General features: G+C 41.0%; 3 protein-coding genes across 4 annotated transcripts in view; 1 reads left to right on the forward strand and 2 right to left on the reverse strand.

Moving 5' to 3' along the window:
* The window catches only part of LOC124012438 (zinc finger protein 606-like), a 1040669-nt gene that overhangs the window by 225244 nt on the left and 789652 nt on the right, over window positions 1–25773 (reverse strand). The gene's annotated exons all lie outside the window — the stretch shown is intronic.
* The window catches only part of LOC124012437, a 971157-nt gene that overhangs the window by 189068 nt on the left and 756316 nt on the right, over window positions 1–25773 (reverse strand). The window lies entirely within an intron of this gene.
* Window positions 1130–24885, forward strand: LOC124012448 (neurotrophin receptor-interacting factor homolog). Of its 2 annotated transcripts, none has more exons than XM_046326077.1 (6): window positions 1130–1581; window positions 5679–5809; window positions 6976–7149; window positions 15684–15848; window positions 16368–16479; window positions 22695–24885. In XM_046326077.1, exons 1-6 carry the CDS (start codon window positions 1335–1337, stop codon window positions 23636–23638), a joined length of 1773 nt encoding a protein of 590 aa, XP_046182033.1. In that variant the 5' UTR covers window positions 1130–1334; the 3' UTR covers window positions 23639–24885. The 2 variants fall into 2 exon arrangements, with proteins under 2 accessions (XP_046182033.1, XP_046182034.1); XM_046326078.1 differs by lacking the exon at window positions 1130–1581 and adding an exon at window positions 5148–5188.

Below are 25773 nucleotides of genomic sequence, written 5' to 3' on the forward strand. Positions count from 1 at the left end.
AGCAATCAGCCAATTAAGAAGAAAATGTACTACTTTAAAATGGAGATAGCCTCAATGGCGCTGCCATAGACTAAAAACATGCCCATACTGTCACATACGCTATAATAGCACAGATACCAAGATGACTCCACGTTCAAAACAACTGGGAATCTCAGACTTCACACTTCAGAGCGTTCAAGAAGACTGTGAACTCAAAATAAAATGAGCTCAGACTGGGAAAAATCGTTTTGAGCGGTCATCCAACTTGGAATTCCAAGTCTGGGAACTCGGGCCTCTTCTAGTACTCTGACTTTTCAACCTTTAGATCACTAACATCATGATTTGAGTTTTTTCCCCAGTTGTCTTGAAAGCACCACCAGTCCTCTATTTAGCTTTTTATTCTATTATTTGTGTACTTGTTTGACATTTTACTGCATTGTTAGGAGCTAATAACATAAGCATTTTGATGCGCTCGCTATATCATTGGCTAAATTGTGTACACAAACCAATAAACTTTGATCTCCTATTGTTCACACTTGCATCTGCCTTGACATTAGCTAGAATGTTCCCACCTGATCTCGCCTCCTCTCATCTATGGACAAGTCTTTCCATTTTTAGTAAGACTATCTTGAATATCTTGTCAATATAATACACAATCGTTGAAGAGTTTGGATGTGTAATGTAATAAGCAATACCCCATTTCCAGTGCTGTAAAGTAAACAAGTTTTAAAAAATACTATAAAGTACTACTTGAGTCGTTCTTCTCTGTACTTTACAATTTATATTTGACAACTTTTACTCCACTACATTACTAAAGAAAATATGTATGTTTTACTCCCATATTTCATGACGTCAAAAAGTACTCCTTAAATTTAGAATGCTCCGACAGGACAGAAATATCGTCCAACTCATGCACATATCAATACAAGGGGTTGACATCCCTACTGCCTCTGATCTGGCGGAATCACTAAACACAAATACTGCATTTGTAAATTATGTCTGAGTGTTGGAGTACTGTCTGGTTTACTTAATATAAGGAATTTGATGTATAGCATTTACTTTTACTAAAGTATGGCAATTGAGTACTTTTTCCATCATTGTATATTTTAAAGAACAGCGCAAATAGTTTTTATTTAGCCACACCCTTTGACCTATGACGCCGACCAATAACAACTTATATTCCGTGTAAACAATGACCAAGAACTATTTACACGTTAACGTTTTTCTTTAGACGTTAGAAGTCAAAATATGACTCATTTAACTGCACATCATTGCATATTTACCCCAAGTAGTGTTTAATTCGCGCTGGAGACTGGACTTAGTTGATAGATGTTATCTAGGTAGGGCTAGCTGCTATGGTTTTTCACACTCAAATAGCCTCCATCATGGAGGTGCTAGCGAATGCAGCCGTGGCAGAGATCTGTAAACTCGTCGACGACGACTATGCAGTGTTTCGTTTGGAAATAACTAAAAGCCAGAAAGAAAACAGGGCATTGCGGAGGAAACTACAGCTACTGGAACTGAAGGTGGTACGGGAGCGCGTACTCGTCAGTCGTCCCAGTAGTGTCAAGATCCTCGACCGATACAGAGGAATGGCAAGAGGTACATTTTGTAGAAGGTCGAGGCTGCGGGGCCTGTCGCCCCATTCCCCTCTGCGCATGTGTGTCTTTAGATGAATTAACCGAGAGAGGAAGAGGCAAAACGATAATTTTTCTCAACCCCAAATCTGTCCACGAAAATAAGCCCAGGAAGGCTTATTTTTGTATGGAGGTAAATGAGTGTCAAATTTGGTCAACAAAAAATGTAATGGCTAATTTGCTACTTGAGGCATATTTGATCAATATAAGTTTCATAATGGTTAGGTTGTTACCGAAGCACTGATAGTGTCATTTCTGCAAATTTGGGAAAAAACGCCTTTATATCAGAGTTTTGCCTGTTGTCATTGAGATAGAGGACTCCTCATGGATATAACCTGTTTTTATCATGGACATTGCCATTGAGGGTTTCCGCCATTTTAAAGTAGTCAACGGGGTGGCGATTCCAATGAGTTGGGAGCAATCAGCCAAAGAGGAAGAAAAAAAATGGACTACTTTCAAATGAAAGGAAAGGGGGATTGGTCGACCTCTACCTAGTAGAGGTGGACCGATTATGATTTTTCAACGGCGATACCAATACCGATTATTGGAGGACCAAAAAAGCCGATACCGATTAATCGGACGATTAATTTTTTAAATTGTTTTAAAAGTATTTATTTGTAACAATGACAATTACAACAATACTGAATGAACACTTATTTTAACGTAATATAATACATCAATAAAAATCTATTTAGCCTCAAATTATGAAATGTGTTAAATTTGGTTTAAATAATGCAAAAACAAAGTGTTGGAGAAATAAAAGTGCAATATGTGCCATGTAAAAAAGCTAACGTTTGAGTTCCTTGCTCAGAACATGAGAACATATGAAAATTGGTGGTTCCTTTTAACATGAGACTTCAATATTCCAAGGTAAGAGGTTTTAGGTTGTAGTTAGTATGGTATTTATAGGACTATTTCTCTCTATACCATTTGTATTTCATACACCTTTGACTATTGGATGTTCTTATAGGCACTATAGTATTGCCAGTGTAACAGTATAGCTTCCGTCCCTCTCCTCGCCCCTACCTGGGCTCGAACCAGGAACACATCGACAATAGCCACACTCGTAACAGCATTACCCATCGCTCCACAAAAGCCGCGGCCCTTGCAGAGCAAGGGGAATAACTACTCCAAGTCTCAGAGCGAGTGACGTTTGAAACGTTATTAGCGCACACCCAGCTAACTAGCCATTTCACATCGGTTACACCAGCCATTAGGCTGATAGGCTTGAAGTCATAAACAGCACTGCATGCGAAGAGCTGCTGGCAAAATGCACAAAAGTGCTGTTTGAATGAATGCTTACGAGCATGCTGCTGCCTACCATCGCTCAGTCAGACTGCTCTATCAAATCATAGACTTAGTTATAACATGGTAACACACAGAAATACGAGCCTTTGGTCATTAATATGGTCGAATCCGGAAACTATCATTTCGAAAACAAAATGTTTATTATTTCAGTGAAATACGGAACCGTTCGGTATTTTATCTAACGGGTGGCATCCCTAAGTCTAAATATTCTTGTTACATTGCACAACCTTCAATGTTATGTCATAATTACTTAAAATTATGGCAAATTAGTTCGCAATGAGCCAGGTTGCCCAAACTGTTGTATATACCCTGACTCTGCGTGCAATGAATGCAGAAATTACAGGGTCCATCTCAAATTACACAATTTAATCTGGTTAATATTGCCTGCTAACCTGGATTTCTTTTAGCTAAATATGCAGTTTTAAAAATATATACTTCTGTGTATTGATTTTAAGAAAGGCAAGGTGTTTATGGTTAAGTACAGTCGTCCAACGATTGTGCTTTTTTCGCAAATGCGCTTTTGTTAAATCATGCCCCAGTGTTGCATCGACTATATGCAACGCAGGACACACTAGATAAACAAGTAATATCATCAACCATGTGTAGTTGTAACTAGTGATTATGATTGATTGATTGTTTTTTATAAGATAAGTTTAATGCTAGCTAGCAACTTACCTTGGCTTCTACTGAATTCGCGTAACAGGCAGGCTCCTCGTGGAGTGCAATGAGAGGCAGGTGGTTAGAGCGTTGGACTCGTTAACTGTAAGGTTGCAAGATTGGTTCTCCCGAGCTGACAAGGTGAAAATCTGTCATTCTGCCCCTGAACAAGGCAGTTAACCCACCGTTCCTAGGCCGTCATTGAAAATAAGAATGTGTTCTGAACTGACTTGCCTAGTTAAATAAAGGCATTAATTAATTAAAAAATTTAATCTGCAAAATCGCCGCCCAAAAATACAGATTTCCTATTGTTAGTTTTTCTTTAAGAAGCCCTCTTGTTCTCCACTATACCTGTATTGACTATACCTGTTTGAACTCGTTACCTGTATAAAAGACATCTGTCCACACACCCAATCAAACAGACTCCAACCTTCCACAATGGCCAAGACCAGAGAGCTGTGTAAGGACATCAGGGTTCAATTGTAGACCTGGATGGGCTACAGGACAATAGGCAAGCAGCTTGGTTTGAAGGCAACAATTGTTGGCTCAATTATTAGAAAATGGAAGAAGTTCAAGATGACGGTCAATCACCCTCTGTCTGGGGCTCCATGCAAGATCTCACCTCGTGGGGCATCAACGATCATGAGGAAGGTGAGGGATCAGACCAGAACTACACGGCAGGACCTGGTCAATGACCTGAAGAGAGCTGGGACCACAGTCTCAAAGAAAACCATTAGTAACACACTACGCCGTCATGTATTAAAATCCTGCAGCGCATGCAAGGGCCCCCTGCTCAAGCCAGCGCATGTCCAGGCCCGTCTGAAGTTTGCCAATGACCATCTGGATGATCCAGAGGAGGAATGGCAGAAGGTCATGTGGTCCGATGAGACAAAAATAGAGCTTTTTGGTCTAAACTCCACTCGCCGTGTTTGGAGGAAGAAGAAGGATGAGTACAACCCCAAGAATACCATCCCAACCGTGAAGCATGGAGGTGGAAACATCATTCTTTGGGGATGCTTTTCTGCAAAGGGGACAGGACGACTGCACCATATTGAGGGGAGGATGGATGGGGCCATGTATCGCGAGATCTTGGCCAATAGCCTCCTTCCCTCAGTAAGAGCATTGAAGATGGGTCGTGGCTGGGTCTTCCAGCATGACAACGACCTGAAACACACAGCCAGGGAAACTAAGGAGTGGGTCCGTAAGAAGCATCTTAAGGTCCTGGAGTGGCCTAGCCAGTCTCCAGACCTGAACCCAATAGAAAATCTTGGGAGGGAGCTGAAAGTCTGTATTGCCCAGCGACAGCCCCGAAACCTGAAGGATCTGGAGAAGGTCTGTATGGAGGAGTGGGCCAAAATCCCTGCTGCAGTGTGTGCAAATCTGGTCAAGAACTACAGGAAACGTATGATCTCTGTAATTGCAAACAAAGGTTTCCGTACCAAATATTAAGTTCTACTTTTCTGATGTATCAAATACTTATGTCATCCAATAAAATGCAAATTAATTACTTAAAAATCATACAATGTGATTTTCTGGATTTTTGTTTTAGATTCCGTCCCTCGCAGTTGAAGTGTACCTATGATAAAATTTAGACCTCTACATGCTTTGTAAGTAGGAAAACCTGCAAAATCGGCAGTAAATACTTATTCAATACAAATACTTATTCTCCCCACTGTATATCTCTATTGACTAGAATGGTCCCACCTGATCTTGCCTCCTCCCGTATATCTTCCATCTTCGAGGACATGTATTTATATTATCAGAGCTGTCACTCTAATATTTTGTCAATATAATAGACAATCTTTGGTTAACCAGAATTGGGTCTTGGTCAGTTTTTGGATTGTATGCAATAATTCCCCTGATTACTTAGCTATCTTGCACAAAGACACAATATCATATGTTACACTAGATTCCTGATTTACTGCATTTCCTAGTATTTAATAATTGAAAACAATAAGATGCATGGAACATAATCAATCTATGAATAGTATATCAAGCAGTTATGCGAAGTGTTACCTAAAACTGTCAACAGGGTGTAGCGTTGAGCATTGACAGTAACTAAACTAACCACCTCTTTTCCCCCAATCACTCTTTCAGGTGAAGGACATCTCACTGGAGGCCACAGGAGCTTTGTGAAGCCAGCGGGACACAATACATGGAGAGATGACCAACCAATCAGTTTTGATGAGGGGAGTGGAACCTCAACTCAGCACATTATCGTGATAGAGGTTAGTGTAATAGTATTACATCAAATGTACAGTACATAAAATGTGGCCAGTTTATTTCAGAAAGGCTCTGCCATTGGGGAGCTTGCAAGACTTCCCTATGACATTGTTATCCAATTCAACGCATGACCACAGACGATACAATCTCAATCACACTGCACACTGCCCTAACCCATCTGGACAAGAGGAATATCTATGTGAGAATGCTGTTCATCGAATACAGCTCGGCATTCAACACCATAGTACCCTCCAAGCTCGTCATCAAGCTCGAGACCCTGGGTCTCGACCCCGCCCTGTGCAACTGGGTACTGGACTTCCTGATGGGCCGCCCCCAGGTGGTGAGGGTAGGCAACAACATCTCCACCCCGCTGATCCTCAACACTGGGGCCCCACAAGGGTGCGTTCTGAGCCCTCTCCTGTACTCCCTGTTCACCCACGACTGCGTGGCAACGCACGCCTCCAACTCAATCATCAAGTTTGCGGACGACACAACGGTGGTAGGCTTGATTACCAACAACGACGAGACGGCCTACAGGGAGGAGGTGAGGGCCCTCGGGAGTGTGGTGTCAGGAAAATAACCTCACACTCAAGGTCAACAAAACTAAGGAGATGATTGTGGACTTCAGGAAACAGCAGAGGGAACACCCCCCTATCCACATCGATGGAACAGTAGTGGAGAGGGTAGTAAGTTTTAAGTTCCTCGGCACACACATCACAGACAAACTGAATTGGTCCACTCACATAGACAGCATCGTGAAGAAGGCGCAGCAGCGCCTCTTCAACCTCAGGAGGCTGAAGAAATTCGGCTTGTCACCAAAAGCACTCACAAACTTCTACAGATGCACAATCGAGAGCATCCTGGCGGGCTGTATCACCGCCTGGTACGGCAACTGCTCCGCCCACAACCGTAAGGCTCTCCAGAGGGTAGTGAGGTCTGCACAACGCATCATCACTCATTCATATATCTTTATGTACATATTCTTTATCCCCTTACACTGTGTATAAGACAGTAGTTTTGGAATTGTTAGTTAGATTACTTGTTGGTTATTACTGCATTGTCGGAACTAGAAGCACAAGCATTTCGCTACACTCTCATTAACATCTGCTAACCATGTGTATGTGACAAATAAAATTTGATTTGATTTGAACCTCTTCCCTTCTCGTGTCAGTCTGCAGATACAGAGGCTGCAGGTCCTGGTGTCAAGCAGGAGAAGTCTGAAGGAGAGAAGGCCCCGCGGCACAGCAGAAACATCCAGACTGAAGTGGCTGGAGTGCCCCCTGTAGCCACGGAGGTCTCCACCTCCGTCCAAGTGCCGTCCAGGACCCGAGGTAACATCACGGAGGTCAGTGGAACGCCGAACGCCATCCTCAAGCCAGAGACAGACACCGAGATGTTAACTGTAACACACAGGCTCTTAAACACAGGATCTGACCACAGATCAGACCCAGAGAGACTGGGGCTGGGGAGACTTAGCCGTCTTCCTGCTCCTGGCTCAGAGTATTTAGCAGTATTTCACCAGAGCCAGAGGTTGGTTCATTCCCATGGAGAAAGTGATGGTGACGCGTTAAACACTGGCGGTGAGGATCCGTCTTGTTCTTACGCTACAGAGATGGACCCTGGCAACATATCCTTGGGATTAGAGACACAGACTGATCTGTCTAGAGGGGACTGGAACCGGTACAGTAGTAGTGTATACTCTGAAGGGTGCCTAGATAAGGAAGGGGAGGTTATAGTCGTAGATGAGGTGACTGTGAAAGTGGAGGGCAACGCTCCTCCCACATGGAATGCAGATAGCCACCTAGGAGACGGACACTCACAGGGCAGAGATTTCTTAGATAACAGGGAAAGCTTAGACACAAATCAAAATGTCACAGCCCAGTCCCCTTTACACGCGTTTAGGGAAAGCGACTTAGAAGGCCCCACCGATTCACACGGCCGCATCCTTTTCAATCAGGTATTGAACTCAAACGACAGGGTTAGAGTCCAGGCTCGGGGAGGAGGAGCCACATCAGGCAATAGTAAAGAGAAGCGGTTCCTCTGCATGTTCTGTAACAAAAGCTTCAGCTGCTCCCAGAATGTGGAGATACACCAGAGGGTCCACACAGGGGAGAAACCCTTCAGCTGTACCCAGTGTCATATGTGCTTTGCCCAGGCTTGCCACCTGAAGAGGCACCAAATGGTCCACACAGGGGAGAAACCCTACAGCTGTCCCCAGTGTGAGAAGAGGTTCTCCCGGCAGGACCAGCTGAAGAGCCACCTGAATGTCCACACAGGAGAAAGGCTGTTTGCATACAAAAGCATTGCGGGAAGAGGTTCTCAGAGAGGCTCTACCTCAGGATACACCAGCAGAAAAAACAATCCACTCTAGAACATAGAAAATAACCATTCCACTCAATAGCTTCTGACCTTTAGATCAAACCCTGCATTAACAACAAATAGGAATTTACAGTAGAAAGAAATCCACAGGTGTATTTGGAATAACAAGAGTAACAGATTTCAGTGTTGGATATTCCTGGGTAGTATATTGTGTGATATACAGTGGGGTCAGAAATGATTGACACACTTGATAAAGATGAGCAATAGTGACTTTGTAAAATAAAACATTCATACTGAGCTATATTGTATGCAATTTAAAAAAAATCTAAATATAATTTATATGATTTTATACTAATAAAACTGCTCAGTGAAAAATATTTTGTTTAACAAGTAATACTTTTTTTCAAAAAGGTAGGGTTCAAAAGGATTATCACAGCTAAATATTCTTATAGATAAAGTAGTCAAAAGTTTGATATTTGGTCCCCTATACCTTGCACTCAATGTCTAAATCAAACTTGTTGGATGCATTTGCAGTTTTGGTTGTGTTTCAAATTATGTTGTGCCCACTAGCAATGAAAGGTAAATAACCTTTTACTGCAGTGGGCTAAATCAGGGTCACACAGTGTTTGTAGGTAATCTTAAACAAATCTACTTTGAAACAAAAGTATTCTCCTCGCTCACATGGTTATGGGCTTTAAAAAAAGAAGACACTTGTACCATGTCTGATATAGAGTTGAAATGTATAAATGTTTGGCTTTGCATCACAATATTATACTTTATAAACATCAAAGAGGACTGAAATATATCAAAACCGTTTGAAATAGAAACACCGGATTTGACTTTTTTTTTTTAAAGAATGTCTTAATAATATTCCACCCATGAGGTCACTAGAGGGCGATTTGGTCAGTTGACTGCAGAAATGAAGCATTTTGTCCCATATTCATAGCATGCCATGACTACATCAAGCTTGTGACTCTACAAATTTGTTGGATGCATTCGCTGTTTGTTTTGGTTGTGTTTCAGATTTTGTGCCGACGATAAATGAATAGTAAATAATGTATTGTGTCATTTTGGAGTCACTTTTATTGTAAATCACAATAGAATATGTTTCTAAACACTTATACATTCATCTGTATGCTACCACGATTACGGATAATCCTAAATTAATCGTGAATGATGATGAGTGAGAAAGATACAGAGGGTCAAAGACCCCCAAGACATGCTCACCTCCTCTATTATTGGTAATGGTAAGAGGTTAGCATGAATGGGGTTATGATCTTTGACCCTCTATATCTTTCTCACTCATCATCATTCACGATTAATTTAGGATTATCCGTAATCGTGGTAGCATCCACATTAATGTTGAAGTGTTTAGAAACATATTCTATTGTTATTTACAATATAAGTGAATCCAAAATGACACAATACATTATTTACCATTTATTTCTATTGGGCACAAACAAAATATTTTCCCCAAGACACTTTTAATGAGAAAATTAATGCAGTTTATCAAGTTCATGCAGATTTTTAGTTGAGACGTGTATGTGTGGTTTTCATATGGTGTGTTGAGATTTAAAAACATGTTTAATAAACACAAAATGGGATTTTTCATTCTAAGATTTTAATTGAGACTCTTTAATATACATCACATCTGAACCCCTATCTACAAAGCATCTCAGAGTAGAAAAGTGGTCATGAATGCTGAGAAGAGAGACATTTTACTCCTACTCTAATGGGTAAAAATAAAAGCTATGCATGAAGCACTTTAAGTTATTAGAGTCCCACCTAGTTGACCATATTTAGAAAACCTAATTGTCCTAATCAGTTAACAGCAGGTGTCTTGATAATAGAAAAAGGTAAAGAATGCGTGGTTTCTTTGACGTGGTTCTTTGGCATGTAATGGCTGTGCTCAATGCAATGGCACTTATAAATGTAGATCCTTCAAACAGGGAAATCAATCCCAATCAAAGGTGTTATTACGTGCTCCACTAAGGCAGTTATTTATCTTATAACTTGTTTTTGTGGTAAACAATATGTGGGTAAAACAAAGCACGAATTAAAAGTACGTATCTCAGAGCATCGTAGCATAATTAGGTGTAAAAACTTTACTTACCCAGTTGCGGCCCACTTCTTGGAGGCAGGCCACTCGATTTAGTTTCTGCGTTATATTGGCATCGAACATGTCACCTTCCCTAGGAGAGGGGGTGACCTTGATAATGTATTGTTAATATGAGAGGCTGCATGGATCTTTAACTTAAAGACCCTTGTTCCCTTCGGTCTCAACGTAGACTTTGATCTGAAGCCATTCTTGTGATTATTGTGACTTTGCCATTGTAATTGTGATAGAGGAAAATATAGTTTAGATGATCAATTATGTATACTTTAATGATTAGAACCATTCATGCTAATACTATTATGTTATTATTTGAAAAGTATGAGTTCTTAATTGTACTGTTACTAAAAATGTAAGCAGAAATTAATTGTGTCTGTGTCTCCTGGGAAAGTTGAGGAAGGAGGGATAAGATAGGTTTTCAAACAGATAAGAATGTTTTGGTTGGATTCCATTAGCAGAGAGAAGTATATCCTTTAGACAGGTTGGAATGTAGTTTATGTGGGGAGTGAAACTATCTCCAGGATCGAATACTACGCCATTGTAATGCTGGGAGAGGGTGTGAAACTGATGACGTCATTTTATGTCTTCTTTCTTTTAAAATGTAATGTTCTTTGTATTTTGGGTCAGTACTCATCAAGAATAAATGCTGAACTTGTTTTTTAAGACTGGTCTCTTACTAATTCATGCAAATGATAAACTTACAACTTATCATGAATTAGAAATGAGTGCGAATTAAATTGGTTTTGGCAATAAAACATAAGGGAATTTAAAATTCCTCTATCAAATTGTTTGTAAGCTTGTGTAGTCTAAGAGGGATTTATGATCGTATGCTATCCATTTGTTTGTATGCTGTTCTTTGTATGCCATTTTTAACATTTGATAATTAACCAATGATATTAGGCCACTCTTGGCCATGATTACAGACACATGTGTCTTTTGACACTACATAAACGAGTCATCTCGCAGTGTTTGTGATTATACCCTGATGAAGACAGCTTGGCTGTCGAAACGTTGGTAATTACATTTTTGCATCTGAGCTCCTAGAGTGTGCGGCTCACTTTTATTTTCAAGTTTTCTACTCCGCTAGCCAGCACCTCGCCTAAATAGGTGTGCGTTTATTTTTCTTCTAGATTCTTTGGCGTGGTTAAAATAATGTTTTTATATTTCTATATGATCAATTCATAAATAATCTAGACCTACAGTACCATTCAAAAGTTTCGACACACCTGCCCATTCAAGGGTTTTTCTTTATTTGTACTATTTTCTACATTGTAGAATAATAGTGAAGACATCAAAACTATGAAATACACATATGTACAAACCAAAAAAGTGTTAAACAAATCAAAATATATTTTATTTGAGATTCTTCAAAGTAGCCACCCTTTGCCTTGACAGCTTTGCACACTCTTGGCATTCTCTCAACCAGCTTCATGAGGTATTCACCTGGAATGCTTGAAGGAGTTCCCACATATGCTGAGCACTTGTTGGCTGCTTTTCCTTCACTCTGCGGTCCAATTAATCCCAAACCATCTCAATTGGGTTGAGGTCTGGTGATTGTGGAGGTCACGTCATCTGATGCGGCACTTCATCACTCTCCTTCTTGGTCACACAGCTTGGAGGTGTGTTTTGGGTCATTGTCCTGTTGAAAAACAAATCATAGTCCCACAAGCGCTAACCAGATGGGATAGAGTATCACTGCATGCAGGTTAAGTGTGCCTTGAATTCTAAATAAGTCACCATCACACCTCCTCCTCCATGCTTCATGGTGGGAACCACACATGTGCAGATCATCCATTCACCTACTCTGCGTCTCACAAAGACACAGCGGTTGGAACCAAAAATCTCAAATTTGGACATCAGACCAAAGGACAGATTTCCACCGGTCTAATGTCCATTGCTTGTGTTTCTTGGCCCAAGCAAGTCTCTTCTTCTTATCGGTGTCCTTTAGTAGTGGTTTCTTTGCAGCAGTTAGACCATGAAGGCCTGATTCACGCAGTCTTCTCTGAATAGTTGATGTTGAGATGTGTCTGTTACTTGAACTCTGTGAATAATTTATTTGGGCTGCAATATGAGGTGCATATAATGACTGATTTCTGACTCTAGTGAACTTATCCTCTGCAGCAGAGGTAACTCTGGGTCTTCCTTTCCTGTGGCGGTCCTCATGAGAGCCAGTTTCATCATAGCACTTGATGGTTTTTGCGACTGCACTTGAATAAACTTGAAAAGTTCCTGAAATGATCCATATGGACTGACCTTCATGTCTTAAAGTAATGATGGACTGTTGTTTCTCTTTGCTTATTTGAGCTGTTCTTGCCATAATATGGACTTGGTCTTTTACCAAATAGGGCTATCTTCTGTATACCACCCCTACCTTATCTGATTGGCTCAAATGCATTAAGAAGGAAATACCTTCCACATATTAACATTAAACAAGGCACACCTGTTAATTTAAATGCATTTCAGGTGACTACCTCATGAAGCTGGTTGAGAGAATGCCAAGAGTGTGCAAAGCTGTCATCAGGGCAAAGGGTGGCTACTTTGAAGAATCTCAATTATAAAATCTATTTGGATTTGTTAAACACTTTTTTGGTTACTACATGAGTCCATATGTGTTATTTCATAGTTTTGATGTCTTCACTATTATTCTACAATGTAGAAAATAGTACAAATAAAGAAAAACCCTTGACTGAGTAGGTGTGTCCAAACTTTTGACTGGTACTGTACATGCAACAGTATCTCTTACGCTTTTGACAATGATTTCACATGAGGCCTTTTTTCACAATATATACATTCTTATAACCGCTAGGCTAATAAATAAACTTGTTTTTCTTTCAATTATTTAATTACCTACAGTACAGTCATGTTATATCTTTGGCGCGCAATATCACGTTCTTAAAAATGATGCCTAAATTGGGCATTTCTATATGGGCAATTGAAGGCATCTCGGGCTTATGTTAACTTTAATTGTGTTCAATAAAAATGATAGACCTTCTAAAAGTTGTATGCAACATTATCGGCAAGTGCCTTGATGACTAAAGCTATTTAGAGTTGTTAAACGGGAGTGGTGAGGATGTTGATATAAAGGTTATATTACCCAAAACTGTGCTTTTAACAACTAGCAGAATTGATTAAAAATGTTATGCATGCTAACATATTAGGCAAGCATTACAAATAAGAAAAGTTATTGTGTTAAGCGAAAATGTTCAAACATTTTACCATTGCAACATTTGAACGCCCACAGCAGTAGAAATCCACTTTTTAGAGGTGAAAAAACGACGACCAGATCTTACCCTTGATGTTGCACAACGATGTAAGTCAATAAGTCATTGTTTTATTCAAAATATGATATTTTTGGGCTTGAAGTGACAAATCCGAACTGCCCATGTGCAAATCCGTGTGAATGTGGTGCATTTTTCCTATGATATGACATGCAAATTATTTTCAACCTACATTTAATTATAGGGCTAGGTTTTATTTAACCTCTCTTGGGTAGGGGGCAGTATTTTCGGATTTTTGGATGAAGGAAGTGCCCAATGTAAACTGCCTGCATGTTATGCAGGTGAGTGAGGACCCAAAAGCGGTTTAACAGAAACAGAGTATTTTAATGTTCAAACACATGGAAAACATAAATCCTCTTCAGATGTATCGGTTGACTAGTCCCCAGACTGCAGGTCCCTCCGGGTAGGCGCGGGCCGTAGAGGACAGAGGCACCTGATCAAACGCAGCATCTAATGAAGAGGCAGATTACGACAGGACAGAACAAGGGCGAAGCAAACGAGAATCCGACAAAGACAGAAGCAGAAACAGAGAGAGAAATAGAGACCTAATCAGAGGGAAAAGAGGGAACAGGTGTGAGAGAGTAAACAAGGTCGTTAGAGGAGAATGAGGGACAGCTGGGAGAAGGAAAGGGACCATAGAGAGAGGGAGAGATAGAGGGAGAGAAGGTAACCTAATACGACCAGCAGGGGGAAACGAAGAGAAGAGTGCATGGTAGTATTGGATAGAAAACACTCTAAAGTTTCCAAAACTGTTAAAATAATGTCTGTGAGTATAACAGAATTGATATGGCAGGTGAAAACCTGAGGAAGATCCATCCAGGAAGTGGGATATTTTTGATGTGGGTACTTTTCTATTGAATGCCGATACAGTATCTGTTGGGTTAGGACCCATGTTGCAGTTCCTATGGCTTCCACTAGATGTCAACAGTCTTTAGACATTGTTTCAGGCTTGTATTCTGAAAAACGAGGAAGAATGAGACCATTTTCTATGCAGAATGAACCAGAGCTGTTTTGCACGTGTGACCGATTGCTCGCCGTTCGTTGTTTTTCCTTTCTATTGAAGGCGCTATTGTCCTATTGAAATATTATTGATTATTTAGACAATAGACAACCTGAGGATTAATTATAAACATTGTTTGACATGTTCCAACGAACTTTACCGGTACTATTTGGATGTATTCATCTGCACGTCGTAACCGCCATTGAGCCAGTGGATTGCTGCACAAAACGTGCCAACAAAACAGAGATTTTGAGACATAATGAACATTTATTGTGTAACGTGGACTCTTGTGACTGCAAACATATGAAGACCATCAAAGGTAAGTGATTAATTTTATCGCTATACAAATGTTTGTATGCTTTTGTAAGCGGGGCGCTGTTCTCAGATAATCGCATGGTATGTATTCGCTGGAAAGCCTTTTTGAAATCTGACACAGCAGCTCGATTATCAACCACGTGGAAATCCCCACACCCAATTCGTGAATATGTATAAGTAGCCTTTATCATTCTTTGGAGGTGGAACCTAAACCTGTATTTCCTCTCTAGGACAGGAAATTATGTTGAAATAGTGGCGGCAACTTTGATGTACAGTCACATTCACCGTAACCTCTTCCCCAGGCTATTGCTCCCAGCACATAAGAGGAAGTGTCTGGGGACGAGATTACATCACGGTAGTTGTCTGAGTCAGAGAGGAAGAGGTGACATGAGAGGATTTACTCCGCCCAAAATCTGTACACGTTTGGGGTTTGAACTGGTTCAGGGAACAGAACCGAAAAATGGAAAATGACAACATTTTTTGAGGAACAGAATAAGCATACACCCGACAGTGCTTTATAACCAATATACACTTTCTTAATAAATATACCTACACACTACTAAACAACTACTGTACATGTCAAAATAGTTTAGTCAGGTTTGTCTGATGATGACTTTTGACTTATCATTACTGACTTAGTTGTACCCACAACAACATATTTATGTCCACCATGATGTGTTTAACAACAATGAAGTCATTCTGTAACAACAATGAAGTCATTCTGTAACTACAGTATAGGACTCAAACGTAGTGTGGATGGGTCAACACTCCATGTTGAAAGTCTGTTTATTATCTGTGTGTACATACCTGAGAGAGTGTATGTCTGTGTAATCTGTATCACCTGTCTCTTCTAGGAGGAGGAGGGTCTGGAGGTGCTGCTGGTGAAGGAGGAGGGGTGTGAGGAGGGTCTGGGGAACCCTGAGGGGACCATGGTCATGGAGGACAACCAGACTACTCCTACTCCTGGACCGACAGAGGATTCAGCTGAGCAGTACAGGACCACACATAATCTCACTGAGGTGAGCCCACTGTAAACTACTGTCTGTATCCACAAAGTGTCTTAGAGTAGGAGTACTGATCAACACTCCTTCTCTGAGACTCTTTGTGGATACGGGCCCAGGTCTTGATTAATTTTGTCTTAAGTGTGGGACCATGCCTTTTGAATTATCAAACCGTTAAATGGGTAGTTGGGGATTTTGGCAATGAAGACTGGAACACTTCCATTCTTTGCGCTAAGCTAGTTAGCATTACTGGATGCAGATACATAATAATGGTATCCACGAGTTCATCGGACTCTGGGGAAGTATAAGAGTGTCTGCTAGATGACTAAAATGTAAATGTAGATAAAAGGCATTGCCAAAATCCTGAACTATCCCTTTAAAGGGTGTCAAGTAATCAAATCAACTAACACTTTTGCGTAGTATGAAATCAACATGTTTGCATTGTACTCATAGCAATGCCTCATTGCTCAATTAGAAGATGCTCCATAGCGGGGTGCTGATATCAGATTTCTTGATCTCACTCTGCATCTCTCACAGTCAGTAGACATGGAGGATGGGAAGCCTGATCTGCTGCTGATCAAACAAGAGACAATAGAAGACAGACCAGAGAGCATTGACCTGCTGAGTGGACTACAGATGGAAGAGCAAGGTAAGGGAGACATACATATACAGAACATAATATAGAGAGATATTCTAGAGAGATGGCGCCAACAGAGATGGTCGCCTCGCTTCATGTTCTTAGGAAACTATGCAGTATTTTTTTTTTTTTTATGTATTATTTCTTACATTGTTACCCTAGGAAATCTTAAGTCTTATTACGTACAGCCGGGAAGAACTATTGGATATAAGAGCAACATCAACTTACCAACATTACAACCAGGAATACGGCTTTCCCGAACCGGATCCTCTGTTTGGACCACCACCCAGGACAATGGATTTAATCCCAGTAGCCGAACCAAAACAATGGCGCCGCAGATGGAGCGGCCTCCTGGTCAGGCTCCGTAGATGTGTACATCGCTCACCGCTCCCGAGTATAATACTCGCCAATGTCCAGTCTCTTTGACAACAAGGTATACGAAATTCGAGCAAGGGTTGCCTTCCAGAGAGACATTAGAGATTGTAACATTCTCTGTTTCACGGAAACCTGGCTCACTCATGATATGTTATCAGAGTCGGTACAGCCATCCGGTTTCTTCACACATCGCACCGACAGAAACAAACATCTCTCTGGCAAGAAGAATGGCGGGGGTATATGCCTTATGATTAACGATTTGTGGTGTAATCATAACAACATACAGGAACTCAAGTCCTTTTGTTCACCTGACCTAGAATTACTTACAATCGATGCCGACCGCATTATCTACCAAGAGAATTCTCTTCGATTATAATCACAGCTGTGTATATCCCCCCCAAGCAGACACCTCGACGGCCCTGAAAGAACTTCATTGGACTCTATGTAAACTGGAAAACATATATCCTGAGGCTGCATTTATTGTAGCTGGGGATTTCAACAAAGCTAATTTGAAAACAAGGCTCCCTAAATTTTATCAGCATATCGATTGCGCGACTCGAGCTGGCAACATACTGGATCATTGCTACTCCAACTTCCGCGACGCATAAAAAGCCCTCCCCTGCCCTCCAATCGGCAAATCTGACCACAACTCCATTTTGTTGCTCCCTGCCTATAGACAGAAACTAAAACAGGAAACACCCGTGCTCAGATCTGTTCAACGCTGGTCTGACCAATCTGATTCCACACTTCAAGATTGCTTCAATCACGTGGACGGGGATATTTTATGGATAGCCGGTTAGACAACAACATTGATGTATACGCTGACTCGGTTAGCGAGTTTATTAGCAAGTGCATAAAATGCAATTGAATTACTTAAAAATCATATAATGTGATTTTCTGGATTTTTGTTTTAGATTCCGTCTCTCACAGTTGAAGTGAACCTATGATAAAAATTACAGACCTCTACATGCTTTGTAAGTAGGAAACACTGCTGATTTTGCAGGTTATCAAATACTTGTTCTCCCCAATGTATGTATATACTGTACTCTATACCATCTACTGCATCTTGCCTATGCCACACGGCCATCACTCATCCATATATTTATATGTACATATTCTTATTCATCCCTTTACACTTGTGTGTATATGGTAGTTGTTGTGAAATTGTTAGATTACTTAGATAGATATTAGATATTACTGCACTGTCGGAACTAGAAGCACAAGCATTTCACTACACTCGTATTAACATCTGCTAACCATGTGTATGTGACCAATACATTTTATTTTATTTTATATATATACTTCAATGGGAATAGTGATGCACCTGGCTATTATTTTCTCTTCATTCATAAAATGAAATCAATACAATTTACACTCAGTGAAAGTTTACCTAGTACTGGGTCGGACCACCCTTTGCCTCCAGAACAGCCGGAATTCTTTGAGGAGTGGATTCTACAAGATGTGGTATTCAAACGTTGCTCAATTGGTATCAAGGGACCTAACGTGTGCCAAGAAAACATTCCATTACACCACCGCCACCAGCCTGTACTGTTGATTCAGGCAGGATGGGGACATGGACTCATGCTGCTTACACCAAATCCTGACTCTGCCATCAGCATGACGCAACAGGACCCGGGATTTGTCGGACCAGGCAATGTTTATCCACTCCTCAATTGTCCAGTGTTGGTAATCGCATGCCCCACTGGAGCCATTTCTTCTTGTTTTTAGCTGATATGAGTGAAACCAAGTGGGGTCGGCTGCTGCAATAGCCCATCCGTGACAAGGACTGATGAGTTGTGAGTTGCACGTTTCTTGCCATTCTCCTTCGACCGCTCTTATCAACGTGCTGTTTTCGGCCACAGGACTTCCACTGACTGGATGTTTTTTGTTTGTTGGACCATTCTTGGTAAATCCTAGACACTGTCTTGCGTGAAAAGCCAAAGAGGCTGGCTACTTCTGCGATACTGGAACAGGCGCACCTGGCACCGACACTCATACCACGCTCAAAGTTGCTTAGGTCACTTTTTTTTGCCCATTTTTTTCTCCCCCTTTTTGTGATGTCCAATTGGTAGTTACAGTCTTGTCCCATCTCCCCTACGGACTCGGGAGAGGCTAAGGTTGAGGGCCATGCATCCTCCGAAACACGACCCGCTTAACCCGGAAGCCAGCCAAACCAATGTGTCGGCGGAAAGACTGTACAACTGGCGACCGAAGTCAGCGTGCATGTGCCCGCCACAAGGAGTCGCTAGAGCGGGCGGGACTGAGACAGGTAATGGCGAGACTGAACGTAGTTATGTAGAGCACCTCAAGATAAAAACGTAATATTCAATATCGGCAAGTTAGACTAAATATTAGCACTACACAATCTCGTGGGTGATAACCTTCAATCTGGATAATAACACAAAATAAATCTTAAGACTGGAGACATTTATCAACAAATATTACAAAAACAAGCTACACCCAAACATGACGGAGAGTAAGAAGGGAACCGATTTCAAAGCGAAAACATGACTCTTCTACAGACAGACGATTTAATATTTTCACCACCGGGAATGGTAATGGTCAAAACCGATCTGTTAAAATCAATAAATGACAAACTGGGTATACTTGAATTAGTCAGTAAGGATATTAAAGAGTTGAAGGCAAGCCTCGAGATGAGTGATGAAAAAGCTGCGACATTGGAGAAGGAAACAAACAAGCTAAAAGTGACAGTCAATAAGATTGAAACCGAAGTGAATTAACTTAAAAAGGAGAACACCATTCTGAGAGAAGCCTTACTTGAATTACATGTCTTATTTATTTATTGTCCTATCATGGTGGATTGGTTTTACAATAAATAAATAATACATTTGATTTATTTATTGTCCTATCATGGGGAACTACATTTTTTAAATAAATTATATATCAAATGTATTTATTTATGATCCTATATTGATGGAACGGTCCACAACCCTATACCCTGGACACCCACCTGAATGACCCAGATACTAAAGAGAAGTCCCTAATTGTTTTATGGGCCTGCTGTAAGTGGTCTGTATGCAGCCAAAATGTGGTCTGAGACCTAGAGCAGCACTGCCCCCTCAAGATTCTGAGGCTGTTTGGCAGGGTTGGTCCTGCAAAACCAAAGCCCCTCAGACTCAGACATTCAAAGGGGGGGGGTATATTATTGTGGCCCTGGTGGCACAAAATCAATAGTCTGACTACATGGAGATGCTTGGGAATATGGTCAATACTGGGGACCGTGTTGTGGGTGTTTCAGGGAAAAGGTGTACATTTGACCTCAATCATCTAGTTAATAAACTCTCTCCATTTCTGCCCATTTTTTTGCACAATCTTGCAGGCCTACTCATACAGCTGCAACTGTATATGCATTCGTAAAACAAGACCTTTCTTGAGTTGGGCTCTGGGATGGTGCAACTGTTGAGAATGTGAGCCTATGGTTGTGTGTGGGGGGGGTTGAGTGTGTATGAGTGTATGTGCGTATCCTACAACTGTTGCGAATGAGAAAAAGATGTTAGGGACAATATAGGATGATTCACAATAATTGTTTGCTAATATAATAATTTCTTGTAATTTTGGTAATGGTGAGACTGGTGAGAGGTAAAATTCTTTGCATTCGGATGACAGGCATTGGGATGACAACCCAACTCGGGATGAGAAGGGCAATAGCGGGTGGAATAGTGGGGACCAATTGGAGGTTTACTTAATAGCAATGCAAATATCATGGTACAGCTATATAGACACTCAATCATCATGTTACTTTTTAATGGTACGTTTACAAACATATATTTTGATAAATAGAATTGAAAGTTGTCTCATTATAGTAAGTGGTGAAATAAGTATAGCCAGTTACAATTGTAATGGCCTAGCAGATAATAAGAAGAGACGATCAGTATTTACCTGGCTAAAAGAGAAGGAATATAATATCTATTGTTTACAGGAAACTCATTCAACAATTTTAGATGATGTTTTGTGGAAAAAGGACTGGGGAGGGGGGGGGGGGTGAGATATATTTCTCCCATGGGCAAATAAATTCAAAAGGTGCGATGGTTTTAATTAACAGTAATTTTGATCTAAATGTGCAAATTCTCCAAACAGATCATCAAGGTAGGTGGTTTATTTTAAATATGTTATTGGACAATAAACAGATATGGCTTATTAACCTATACAGTCCAAGTAATGATGATCCAAGCGTCTGTGAAAATATATATAAGAATTTATCAACTCTACGAGCAGCACTAGACTCTATTATTATGGTGGGAGATTTTAATACGGTCTTATTTCTCTATGGACCGGAAAGGATGTATGTGGGCCCTGTATTAAAGAACATACATGGTTAAACAAAAGTGTGATAAATTAAAACATATACCAATTTCGTTTAAGGACCAAAAAACTGACAGCTGTGCCATATAAATTGCAAAATAGTTGTGAAGAGATTTTCGATGTACCCATTCCATGGCACATGGTTTATGAATTCATACGCAAAACAACGCCGGATTCAAAACTTCAATTTTTTCAAATTAAATTACAATACAAAATTCTTGCAACCAATATAATGTTATATATATATGGGGGATACAATCTTCCCAACTCTGCAGATTTTGCTGTGAGGAGGCAGAGTCATTAGATCATTTATTTTGGTCTTGTCCATATGTAGCTCATTTTTGGTCACAGGTCCAGGAATGGCTGAAGAATTACAACATTTGCCTAGAACTAATGCTGCAGATAGCGATACTGGGTGATTTGAAAAGCCATAGTCAAACAATCAATAATATAATTATTTTAGCAAAAATATATATTTTTAATTTACAATCTGTAGAAGCTATGAGAATAGAAAGGTTCAGTACTTTTGTGAAGCATCACAGCACAGTTGAAAAATATATGGCAAATAGAAATCCAAAATGGATGATATTGAGAGATAGATGGGAGGGGTTGAATGAAGCTGAAGGGTGGGACTAATAACAAGATAACCAATGTAAAACAGAGGTCTGTAAAATGTTTATAGGTTCAGAAATTTTGTGAAATAGCAGTTAAAAATAGAAATCAAACTGGAAATAGAGGAAGGACTAAAAACAAACAAAATATAACTATTGTAAAATAGATTGTGTCTGTAAAATGTGTATAAGATGTAGAAACTGAAGGTAGAAGCGTAAGTGTTTATTAGTTTACTCCAATTGGGGGAAGGGTGGTAAGGTTTGCGGGGAATAATAAAGGTATTTTCTTTCAAAAAGTATGTATATCTATATAGGTATGTGTGTGTATGTATTTATATGTATATGTATGCACACGTGTATGTATATGGATATATATTTACCCCCAAAATATGGGGGAATAGAAATGATGCAGACAATTACATTGATGGAAGCAGCAATCTTTCCGCAATATTAAGCTGATCCACCCCATAAAAAGTCGCTAGAGCGCGATGGGACAAGGGTGGCCAAACCCTCCCCTAACCCGGAGAACGCTGAGCCAATTGTGCGCTGCCATGTACGCCACCTACTGACCCGGGATTGAACCCGGGTCTGTAGTGATGCCTCAAGCGCTGCGATGCCTCAAGCACTGCGATGCAATGTCTTACACCGCTGCGCCACTAGGGAGACCCCCGTTTTGCCCATTCTAACGTTCAATCAAACAGTAACTGAATGCATCTATGCCTGTTTGCCTGCTTTATATAGCAAGCCACGTCCATTTACATCACTCTCTGTAGGAGCAAACCATTTTCGTGGGGGGGTGTACCTAATAAACACACATTATAATGTATGACCTTGCCCAGGTAATTGACAAAAAAATGATAAGTAATAAAGTTCTCTCTGCCATGTTTGTAAAATCTATTGTGTAACCTCTTCCTGCAGGTGGTTGGCTGGAGGCTAACAGAGGAGACTGGGCGCCCCAGATGAGTGCAGCCAAGGGCCCAGGGTACGACATCACCGAGCAGGCCAGGACCAGAGGCGACATAGTGAAGGTCAATGGATGGGACAGCGTCCTCAACTATGGGCTGGGGAACAACACTGTTAACCACAACCAGAAACAGAGAGTGGAACACAAAATAACATCCGAACTTAGTCTCCATAAAAGACTGGCTGAGACCAGGGCGAGACATAGATTTGGTCTGCAGGGACAGGCCGGTGTCCATATGCAGCTAGAGAGAACAGACACTGACTCGGCTAGCAATGCTCCCTCCTGCTCCTATAGTTGTGATTCAGAGAGACAGGTGGCGCCTCAGGTTGACCCCCTAACAGATTCTGCCTTTAGCCTGCCTTCTATAGGATCTATCAACTGGAACATGGACCCTGCGATAACACAGACACTACCTGGCCTTCATCCTCCTCACACTCTCCTAATGTTAAACCAGACCTCAGACAATGCCAGTGCATCAACCCTAAATGGCAACACAAGCCCATTGACAAATGACAGTAGTAGTGACGCTATCAGCAGATCTGGTGGCAAAGAGAAGCGCTTCCCTTGTTCATTCTGTGGGAAAGTCTTCCGTTTGCCTAAACAGGTGGAGATCCACCAGAGGATGCACACCGGGGAAAAACCGTTTGGCTGCCACCTGTGCCGGGCCAAATTCTCCCACTCGTCCAGCCTGAAGAGGCACCAGAGGGTCCACACAGGGGTGAAACCCTTCAGCTGTACCCAGTGTCAGACGCGCTTTGCTCAGGCTGGTCATCTGAAGAGGCACCAGAGGGTCCACACGGGAGAGAGGCCGTTCACCTGTACGCACTGCGGGAAGAGGTTCTCAGAGAAGAGCTACCTCAGGATACACCAGCAGAAAATGCACAGGGCCCATGTATAGAGTATTGTGACATGTAGTTAGTTTGTTTGAAGTCAATTCTGTTGGTTTTGGATGTAGTGGTGAACTGAGGAAAGAGTATGATTAAATAGAAGATATGTTACGCCTGCTCCCGCTTCTCCTCTCTGGCGTTTGAGGGCACCAGGCTGTCCATCATTACGCACACTTGTCACCATCATTACGCACATCAGTACTCGCTGGACTCACCTGGACTCTGTTACCTTGTTGATTGCCCCTCCTATATCTGTCTGTTCCTCGGTTAGATCCCTATGTCAGCATTACTGTCCGTGTTTCATTAAATGTTCACTCCTTGTACTTGCTTCTCGTCTCCAGTGTCTGTCCTCACAGAATGCCACCCATGATACCCATATTTGAAACATCAGGGAGGTATTTGTTTTACTGATAACATCGGGTCCGGGTGACGCTGCTGTAGGAACCAGGGGTACCTCAGCTGGCTCGTTGGGCTTCCACGCCTTAGCTGGCTCGAGAGGTTTCCTTGCCTCGGTTGGTTCGGCAGGCGCCCAACCCACATCATGCCTCAGTCAGCTTGTTTGGCTCCCACGCCTCAGTCGGCTCATCAGGCTCACATCCCCCTTCATGCCTCAGTCGGCTCATCAGGCTCACATCCCCCTTCATGCCTCAGCCGGCTCGTCAGGCTCCCTCGCCTCAGCCGGGTCACCCGGCACCCATTTCTCGGCCGGCCCATCAGGACTCATCTGGACTCCATTACTTTGTTGATTGCCCCTCCTAAATCTGTCTGTTCCTCTGTTAGATCCCTGTGTCAGCATAATTGTAGTTTTTGTTTCCCCCTGTCCAGACGCTGTCTGTATTCTGTTCCTGTCCGTATTTCATTAAATGTTCACTCCTTGTACTTGCTTCTCATCTCCAGTGTCTGTCCTCACGATATGGTGATGGTTGGTGTGATGGTGTCTGTAAAAATGCTTCACTGATGAAGAGTGACAACCTTTAGGTTGATACGGGTGTTTTATAGTGGGATACGGATGGTGCCTTAATTCATGTTTACTTGACATGAAGTGGTGAAGATGTGTGTAATGTTGAACCTTTTCCAAAGTATTTTTAAATACATTTTAATCAAAGCAAGGGTACAAGATTTACAGAAAATGTAAAGTATTACCATAGTGAGAAAAATTGTTATACATGTCACGTATCGTTTTGTGCAATAAAAGTACTGTACTTTAAGTTATGAGTACATTACCATTTTGTTGAAATTAAATACAAAATTGACTCTGTGCTGACTGACCCGGTTATTTTTGTTTTTTAGAAGTTGTGTAGAGTATGCCCAGTAGTACCATTACAAGGTTCCATCATACTTTTCTTATTTGCTGTGAAGTCCTTTTTATGAAGAAAAAAAATGTGAATCTATAGCATTATTTAGGATAGAAGCTTATACTCAACAAAAAGAAGAAACTGTATTCTGAAGCCAAGATCAATGATATAAAGAATGATGGATAAAAACTGGAGTACTTTAATTAAATGAAATTATGGGCAGAAAGACATAGAATCAGATTGTTTATTCATCACAAAACTATTTGAATGATTACTTCATTAGCAAAGTGGGCAAACCTAGGCAGGAAATGGCAACAACGAAAAGTGAGCCATCATATTCATACATTAAAAAAAAAGGCTGATCCCGCCCTGGTTTACATATATATATATATATTTTTTTTTTTTTAAACCTGAATTATGGCCAGGCTAGTTACCATAATTTTCTCACATTGCCATTGACAGTTTTTTCTATTGTCTCTTTTTGGTCCATTTAGATTGTTAATGTAGATTGTATACAAAAAACATTTTTTTTAATGTGATGTTTTACTGTGACTTGTTGTAGGCTCCTAAGTGGACCATAAGGTTAAAAACCAAACCAAATTAAGAAAACAAAACAAAAAAACATTTAATAAAATACATTTAAAACTAAGTAACTCCGCCAGAGTTTCTCTTTTGGGTCACTTTTGCCGGTCCCAAGCCCGGAGTGTTGGAATTGTGACATAAAAAAAAAAACAAGAATCAACAGAAGAAAGTTCATTTGTAGTACATTATTCTTCTCTCCTACAGCGTCCATCAGAATTACATACACATGGCCAATTATGCAAATTAGGGGAAGGCGCCATTTAGCGACT

The sequence above is a fragment of the Oncorhynchus gorbuscha genome, linkage group LG24 (assembly GCF_021184085.1).
Source record: "Oncorhynchus gorbuscha isolate QuinsamMale2020 ecotype Even-year linkage group LG24, OgorEven_v1.0, whole genome shotgun sequence".
Lineage (NCBI taxonomy): Eukaryota > Metazoa > Chordata > Actinopteri > Salmoniformes > Salmonidae > Oncorhynchus > Oncorhynchus gorbuscha.

Bases quoted from the DNA above. Each gene is read 5' to 3' on its own strand.
- LOC124012448 (XM_046326077.1), top strand. From the start codon at position 1,335: ATGGTTTTTCACACTCAAATAGCCTCCATCATGGAGGTGCTAGCGAAT. The intron at 15,849-16,367 runs GTGAGCCCACTG...CATCTCTCACAG, and splicing joins CCACACATAATCTCACTGAG to TCAGTAGACATGGAGGATGG. The intron at 16,480-22,694 runs GTAAGGGAGACA...CTCTTCCTGCAG, and splicing joins ACTACAGATGGAAGAGCAAG to GTGGTTGGCTGGAGGCTAAC.